This window comes from Cannabis sativa, chromosome 4, assembly GCF_029168945.1.
Source record: "Cannabis sativa cultivar Pink pepper isolate KNU-18-1 chromosome 4, ASM2916894v1, whole genome shotgun sequence".
Taxonomy (NCBI): Eukaryota; Viridiplantae; Streptophyta; class Magnoliopsida; order Rosales; family Cannabaceae; genus Cannabis; species Cannabis sativa.
Genome location: NC_083604.1, coordinates 24,710,360 through 24,718,792, shown reverse-complemented (window position 1 = coordinate 24,718,792; position 8,433 = coordinate 24,710,360). Strand labels below are relative to the sequence as shown.

Here is an 8,433-nt window from a genome sequence, read left to right as displayed (position 1 = left end):
TATATCTATTTGACCATTACAATAACATGATTAAGTTGTCATGTATCTTTTAAATTATACACATCATTGAATTGATGATAGTGATTCCTGAAGAAATATAAAGTTTGGTAAATATAATAGTGACTCCTAAAGAGTGTATATGTTTTGGAGAATAATATAATTATATTATTCGTGTATAAAAATGAAACTTGTAATGCTTATGTTGTAGTGATTTTACATGGGAAATTTGACATTTTATGCTTAAAAATGTGTAATGGTGTTAAATTATACCATCATCCTAAGAATTTGGTAACTATGCCAATCTTTTAATGGTAACCCCAAAATGCCCTCTCCTCAAACCCAAAAAAATCAGCCCCTCATTTCTCTCTCTTTCCCTCTCGTTTGATCTCTCTCTCTTTCTTCTCTCACTCTCTCTCTTCTCGCACTCTCTCTCTTTCACTTTGTCTCTCTTTCTCATTGCTCTCTCCGTTGCCGCCGACTGCCGCCGCCTGCCACCTCCACGTCTTGGCCGACTGCCACCTTGAAGATTTTCACCCTCAAAGTCCACCACACTCAACAAAGCAATGGGTAAGTATTTTTCTTAGTAAATAGTGTTGTTTTTTGTTGTATTGTATGGATCTGAACGTTGTTAGTTGTAATATGTGACTTTTGTGTCCTTGAAATGGAGGTAGAGTTTGTGGCTAACAGTCTGTGTTTTTCTGGGTTTTTTTTGGTTTTGGCGATTTTATGCGACATAATGCGATGTGTTGTGCGATGTCATGAGAAATCTGAGGTTAGGGATGACATGATCAATTTTGGCGACTTTGTACGATTATTGTACGATTGTATATGCGATATTAATGTTTGGCGATTTGTGTGCGATTTATATTGCGTCGTTATGCGATTTTGTTGATTTCCAGATATTGTGCGACTTTATGCGATTTCTTTCCTTTGTTGTGCGATTATTATGCGACATCATAACTGGTTTATTTTATGCTAGCTTAAGGCGATGTTGTGCGATATTGTGCGATAGTGTGTGCGATATTGTATGGTATTTTTAAATGTAAGTTTGTTTGTTTTTCTTTGGGACAGATTCATCTGTATTTGTGCCTGTACTGTATGATGGCGTTTGGACTTTGGAGGGTTTCAACTGGGTATTTGATTCCTCAAAAAGTAAGACATTGATATTGGACATTGGATCAGTACACTGAAAAAGTTGCATGAAGTTTTGCATGAGGAGTTGGAGGTGGACCCCTTGGTGTTTGAATTGAAGTTAGAAGTTCTTTACATGTACATGAAAGGCACTAAGTTTCCACCTGAGGTTTTAGTGAAAGATAGTCAACTACGAGTGTTCTTGAGCATGAAGGCAAAAATGAGTGTGGACAACTTGTTGCCACTATTTGTGACTAAGGTGAAGAAGAATGTGAATTTGGAGCAGACTCCCCGAAATGTAACCCCTAGAAGTGTTGTTGGGACCTTTGTCCCAGAAACTGATCTGGGGGTTGGTTTGGACGAGCAAGTTGGCACTAATGTAGATGATGAGAGAGTGGGTATCGAGTTTCATCATTCAGATGAGTTCGATGCTCCCTTTTACAACAATGATCCTGTGGTTGATTTGGGTGTGGATGATGATGTGGCTGCTGATGTACCTCCCCTGAGGATGGAACTAACTCCAAGCAACCAAGTAGAGCGACAAAGAAGACCCCCCCGTAGTGAGAATCGCCAAACACCAAGAACTAGTAGCAGTCGGCCAGGTCCTTCTAATAGTGCTCCTGTATCTGAATTTGAAGTTTCTACTAAATTCAAACCTCTTGTGTGGACAAGGGAAGACATAGAGGAAAATAATGTGTATACAACATCTCTTAGTGGTACGCCTTCAGGGGAGATATATCTTGGCAAGTTGTACAAAAACAAGGAAGAATTGAAGAATGTAGTTGGTAGGTATGCACTGAAAAATAATTTTGAGTGGATGGTAAGTAAGTCTGGCACTGATGTGTTTTACGTTACTTGTAAGGATGAAAATTGTAAATGGAGATTAAGGGGGAAGAAGAAGGCACTTTGTGACATGTTTGAGGTTACTGTGTTTCACAACGAACACACATGTAACTTGGATTCTAGACATTCTGATCACCGGCAAGCAGCACCGTGGGTCATTGGTCACATTATTAAGAACAAGTACACATCCGATGGATCTAACTACAAGGCAAAAGACATTCAGAGGGATATGTTTGATGAATATGGCATCAAGATGAGTTACGAGAAAGCTTGGAGATGTAGAGAGAAGGCAGTTATGTACAAGAGGGGTACTCCGTGCGAATCTTATACGAAATTATATGGTTACTTCTACATGCTGGAACAGAATAATCCAGGCACTATTACTGACATTGTCAGCGAGGATAACCGGTTCAAGTACTGTTTCTGGTCACTCGATGCTTGTAGGAAGGGATTTAAGTATTGTCGTCCTGTGATTAGTATCGACGGAACATTCTTGAAGACGAAGTATGGAGGAACACTGTTAGTTGCTGTTGCGTACGATGCAAACAACCAATTGTTTCCGGTAGCCTTTGCAATTGTTGACAGTGAGAATCATGACTCTTGGAAGTATTTCTTGCGAAAGTTGAAGGAAGCCATTGGTCCGGTTGAAAATCTTATGTTCATATCGGATAGGCATCAAAGCATTGAACATGCTGTTGATGTTGTTTTCCCAGAAGCATGCCACTGTGCATGCTTCAAGCATATTACTATGAATGTCAATCACAAGTTTAAGACTGATGTATGCAACAAGCAAATATGGCTTGCAGCTTACGCATGGAACAAGACGGAATGTGATAGGCATTTTGAGGTGCTGAAACAGATGGACCCTGCCATTGCTACATACGTCGAGCAAATAGGGTTTGAAAAGTGGGCTCGTCCTTATTGTCCAGGCGATCGGTACAACATAATGACAAGCAACGCTGCCGAAAGCTTCAACAAGGTGACAGAAGAATTCAGAAAATATCCAGTAACTATTTTGGTTGACTTCATCAGGTTCACACTTCAAAATTGGTTTGCTTCTCGTCTCGAAAAGGCTAGTAAGTGCGCTACTCCTTTGGCTACTACTTTTGAAAATGATTTAAAGGATCAACACAAAGATGGTATGTTCAGGAGTGTCCTTCGTAATGGTGCCCAATTGTTCAACGTTGGTACGAGTCCTCAAGGTGAGAGAGGTGGTGATGTGAACTTAGTGGAGAGAACATGCACTTGCGGACTTTTCCAAATGCTGAAAATCCCTTGTCCACATGCATGTGCCGCAGCAGTTAGTCAGAATGTGAGCGTGTACACACTTTGCTCTCCATATTACACTAAAGAAACGTGGAAGAAAACCTACGATGCCACAATTAATATTGTTGGCGAGGAGGATGAGTGGGTACTACCGGAACATATCAAGAACATAAGAATCGGGGTACCAGTGGAGAAAAAACCAGTAGGTCGGCCTAGGAAGAGCAATGCAGGTAGAAGACCGACGAAGCGTCGACCTTCTAGTGGTCAGGTGGTAGTGGAACCTCGTCATTGTTCGCTATGTCACGGTTCAGGGCACAACAGAGCTACATGCAAAGCTCGAGTTTGAACCATTTCTCCAATTTTTAAATGAATATGTGTTGTATTGCTGGTTGTTGGATATTGTGCTTTTTTCTCCTAGATTAATAATTTTTTGGTTTGTGTACCCATTTTAGGCGACATTATGCGATTACTGTGCGATTTGTAACTGACAGGATCTAGTTTGTAGTTTGTTTTGTTTTTTTGGCGATATCCTGCGATTATTGTGCGATTTTTGTGCGATGTTAACTGACAGGATCTTGATGGGATCTTGTTTTTTGGTTGCTCGTTTCTGTAGTGTCTGGCGATATTTTTGCGATTATGGTGCGATTTTTGTGCGATGTTAACTGACAGGATCCTGTTTTTGAGTTTGCTTTGGTTCTGTATTTTTGGCGACATTGTGCGATTATGGTGCGATTTTTCTGCGATGTGAACTAATCTAGATTTGTTAGTTTGTGTATTTTGGCGATTATATGCGCGATGAATGTGCGATTTTAATGCGATTCCTAGTGAAATAATTTATCAAGAAGTCATCTTCTCACAGGATTTATGAAAAATTTAAAAAAGAAATAAATTGATATAAGCAACAATTTAAATAGCTTTAAATTTACTTGTTATATATAAATTTGGTGAGATTATAATACAATTACAAAAGGGGAGTTTATGTGTACAAGATTAACATTGCAAAAACCTACAAAAAACTACCACGTTAAGTTCTGGTAAAATAGGTCCACACACCACCTATGTCTAAAGGTGAGCATGTTATCATCATGCACATGCTCCAACGACCGATCCAGCATCAAGTGCTCAATGTGCTCCATGGCATACATTCCACAATTGCCACTAAAAAAAAAAACTAAATATTAGCAACAATTAAGTTAAGTAATTCATAATGGAGTGCAAAATTAAATAAATTACTCAAAATATACAAAAGAAAAAGAGATTCACCTGCTGTTCGTTTGTGGTACAACCTCCGAGGTAGCTCGTCTATAATGGAGGGGTAGGAGCTGACTGAGATCGCCCAACTCCACCGGATGTACATAATTATTGTATTGGAAATAACCGCTATCTCGAATTAGATTTGCAAAGAGCTCACTGTAAGGCTTCAAATATGACTCCATGGCTGCCTCAACGGTGGCACCGATATCAGAATCATATACAATGATCTCCCAGTTCTCGATATCCACCTCTACTGCCACCCAGTGCCGCTCTTTGGGAAGGTGCAACACAAAGTATATGTACTCCTGCTTCTCCCAACATGGCAAGTATCTGTGCGGTATCCCCTGCACGTAACTCATGACGCTCTCATCCCATTTGATCTTGCCCCTGTCACCCTCACACATATTCCAAAACATGGAAAAGAACTGTGGAGCAGATGTGTCCAAAACTACACCTTTTCGGGTGTAGACTTCTGGGTACAGGGTCCGTCTTCTTCTCAATAAGTGCGCCATGGCATCAATTTGCTGTGTTCCAAATGAAAACAGTTAGAAAGAAGTCGCATAAAAGTCGCACAACGAATCGCAGGAAATCGCACAGTAAATTACCAAAATTGTTTCAAATAATCGCACAAAAATCGCACAAAAATCGCACAGTAATCGCGAACCAACATAAATCAGTTTATAATCGCAAGCACATCGCACTTAAATCGCATAAAGTCGCATAAACCAGATTACATATACAATAAGTATAAATCGCATATAAATCGCATGTAAGTCGCATATAAGTCGCACAAACAATAAAAAACACAATAAATTAATTCTGTTAAGAAATAACTTACAGCATCTTCGAGCCATTCGTTCAGCACCATCAACTTCACGAACCACGATCTAGTGGCTTCGCCAGTGTGAACATCCCTAGGACGGCCATTGTCCCTAGCATAAGTGATCCACTTCTGGAAGAATTTTAACAGCCGGGCGTCCGCCGGTTTCAGGGTGTCTACTACCACGGGCCCATGTCGTTGTTTCTTCTTCCCAGCAGTGTAGTCATTCAAGAAAACCGGCTTGCGCTTTCGCCTAAGCCTACAGAACTCCACTCCATCTGGTGGCCCCTGCAACTCTTCCACATCCTGAGATTCAGTATCACCCAGCGAAATGACAATGGCGTTTGCAGGAGTAGAAGGAACGTCACATGCGTCAGGTTGCCAATCTTCTGGGTAGACATCATCATCATCATCATATGTCGGCGGTGATGGATGTACCGTCTGTAATGGCTCGGCCGTGTCTGATGGTGTGGGGTCTGATTGCTGTGCCGGCCCTGATGGTTGTGTCGGCTCCGAAGGCTGCTTCTGTAACAAACTTATCACGGTCGCAATTTGATCCATGATAAGATTCTTCATCTCTTTCTGACTTCTCTTGAAGTCAGCCTTCATCTCGATGCAACGCGGTCGAATCGCAACTTGTTGCGCTTCTACCTTCTCCAACCTCTTAGCCAACAAGAGGTAGTTGGAGTCATTGGCTGGAGCAGAGCTTGGGGGCACAGTGGCAGGCGTTGGGGGCACGGTGGCAGATGTGGAGGCGTCTGGTGCTTCTTTGGGTGGGGATGGTGGAATAATTTTGGACTTTTTCACATAATCCGCCACCCGTTCGGCTTGGGTCTGGAATGCGGTCGAATCTTGCGCCCCGACTTGCGTTTCTTCGACCTCATCCAACCCCATTTCCACCGTGGGGACCTCACCCTCACAATTGCTCTTCCAATAGTCCACCTCCCAATTCCTAGGATACAGAATTTGAAGAACAACCATCTGGAAAAAAATACATATTAATTATCGCACAAAAATCGCACACACGTCGCATAAAATCGCAGAAAATAGCAGAATAATAGCAGAATCCTATTCAGCATAGTGAAATCGCACAATAATCGCACGAAAATCGCATAAACTCGCAAAATAAAACAGTTGCAAATGAAATAGGTCTAACTCGCACAAAAATCGCATTGATATCGCATAAACTCGCTAAATGAAACAGAGGCAAATGAAAAACATGTTTAAATCGCACAAAAATCGCATTAAAATCGCATAAAATCGTTGTAAAGCACAATTTAGCAAAAGAAATACCAAAACAACAAAGAAAGTCAGATTGGCATACCCTTTTCTCGAATAGGGTAGCGACATCAGGTTGCTTGACATCATGTTTCGTAACTGTGTTGGGGGTGCTCCAATTCAACATTCGAGGGAATCTAGTCCCTCTGCACTGCCCGTACTTCTTCCCCAAATCCTGCATCACCTCAAAGGCCCAGTATTGTAGCGCCGGTGCATATCCGTAGACATTGTACTTCGCCTCTGGTTGAGTAATTTTTTTCTCCTTCTTCCCTTTCTTCTTATCCTTAGTAGATTTATCAAGGTAGTTCTTCCTCAGGTCAGTCATACTTTTGGCTGTGGATGACAACAACTTCTGATATGAAAGAAGGCCCCACGGATATTCGAAGAACTTCTCCTCGTTTTCTACCAACTTCAGCATATCCGACCATATGTAAACACCCTCAGCCCTAGATAGAAGCACTCCTTCAACAAATGCACACAGCCCCAGCTTGTACACGTCGTCGGCCACATCGCACGCCTCAAAAGCTAGCCAAAGGGTTTTGAAAGTGACCCGTTTGGCATTATTGAGGTAGTCCCGCAATATCCGATCAGACTCACATAGTGTATTCAATTCTTCAGTCGAGGGGCCACCGCTCATCTTCAGTCCCGTAATCAATCCAAACTCAGATCTTCCAAATCTGGCCTCGGTTTTACCCACGTAAAACCACACTTCATCATTCTTTACCTCACTCACTTTCATTTTCCTCAACAGTAGTTGATGCACAATCACCCCGGAGAATTTCAGTTCATTCGCATTCCAAAAAACTCCAAAAGGAGTTTCCTTCACCCTCTCGGTCAGGTTAAAGGCTTCAAACTTTGCTTTAATAGAAGCAAAGTACCCATTTCCTCGGTAAGTGATACGCCCAGGAAAATGCTCAGCCAAGGGGAGAATGAGTTCTGGAGCCATCTGCAAATACAAACAGGAAGATTATTAATCGCATAGAAATCGCATAGAAATCGCATAACAGCCAGTGAATGACATACAACATCGCACAAACTCGCACATAAATCGCACATTAATCGCACACCAGAAATAATCCTGGTTGGCAACATATTTGAATATAAATCGCACACAATCGCACAAGGAATCGCTAAAAATCGCACAAATATAAACACAATAGCTATAAAATCGCACAAAGTCGCAGAAGAAATCGACAAAAATCGCACAAATATAAAAATTGCAAACACAATAGCTATAAATAAAATCGCACAAAGTCGCACAAGAAATCGACAATAATCGCACAAAAAGACGTTTCCACATTAAATGGTAATTAATGTGACATTTATTATCCCGCCTAACCAACTACTTGATTATGTCGCTAACATATCGCACATAAATCGCTACATGTCGCGAAAATTGCCCAGATTGCTTTTTGCATGACAAACATGTGTACAATTGTGTAATTCAATTTTTACATTTATTATCCCACCTTCCCAACCACTAGTTTTCTCTATAAAAGCCAATTGTCTATCTCATAAGTTACACATATTTTCTTAATTTTTTTCCTCTTAAGATAATTCTCTTAGCAATGTCTACTAGAAGGAACAAGGGCAAATATCCGATTCTTACTCCTGAAGAGATCAAGCAGGAGCCTGATTGTGGGGAAATTACGCCTCAAATGCAAAAAGTGCTTGACGACATGAAACGTTTTGAAAATGAACGGCTTATGAACGAGTGGAGGTTTCTAAAACTTGAAAAAAAATTTAACAAAACAGGTGTATGGCCGGCTCCACCACCAGGGTTCCCCGAAGGCTGCCGTCGCTGCAAGTTAGGTTATCTAAATGGTAAACAGGTGAAGCCT

The 8,433-nt window shown here is 41.2% G+C and overlaps 2 protein-coding genes across 2 annotated transcripts; one reads left to right on the top strand and one right to left on the bottom strand.

The window, feature by feature from the left end:
* The first annotated feature begins 563 nt into the window (after positions 1-563).
* Positions 564-3,586, top strand: LOC133036874 (uncharacterized). Its single transcript, XM_061113639.1, has 3 exons — positions 564-567; positions 1,072-1,096; positions 1,183-3,586. The coding sequence occupies exons 1-3, from the start codon at positions 564-566 to the stop codon at positions 3,584-3,586; spliced, it is 2,433 nt and encodes an 810-aa protein (XP_060969622.1).
* Positions 3,587-4,151: 565 nt separating this feature from the next.
* LOC133036719 (uncharacterized) lies at positions 4,152-5,918 on the bottom strand. The gene is made up of 3 exons (XM_061113429.1): positions 5,333-5,918; positions 4,504-5,018; positions 4,152-4,398 (listed from the first exon to the last, which is right to left on the bottom strand). The coding sequence occupies exons 1-3, from the start codon at positions 5,888-5,890 to the stop codon at positions 4,257-4,259; spliced, it is 1,215 nt and encodes a 404-aa protein (XP_060969412.1). The 5' UTR covers positions 5,891-5,918; the 3' UTR covers positions 4,152-4,256.
* Between the last annotated feature and the right edge of the window lie 2,515 nt (positions 5,919-8,433).

Coding starts and splice junctions, on each gene's coding strand:
- LOC133036874 (XM_061113639.1), top strand. Junction 1,097..1,182: donor TCTGTATTTGTGCCTGTACT/GTATGATGGCGT, acceptor ACATTGGATCAG/TACACTGAAAAAGTTGCATG.
- LOC133036719 (XM_061113429.1), bottom strand. CDS start 5,890: ATGAAGAATCTTATCATGGATCAAATTGCGACCGTGATAAGTTTGTTA. Junction 5,019..5,332: donor ACGAATGGCTCGAAGATGCT/GTAAGTTATTTC, acceptor TTTGGAACACAG/CAAATTGATGCCATGGCGCA. Junction 4,399..4,503: donor GTACCACAAACGAACAGCAG/GTGAATCTCTTT, acceptor TTTTTTTTTTAG/TGGCAATTGTGGAATGTATG.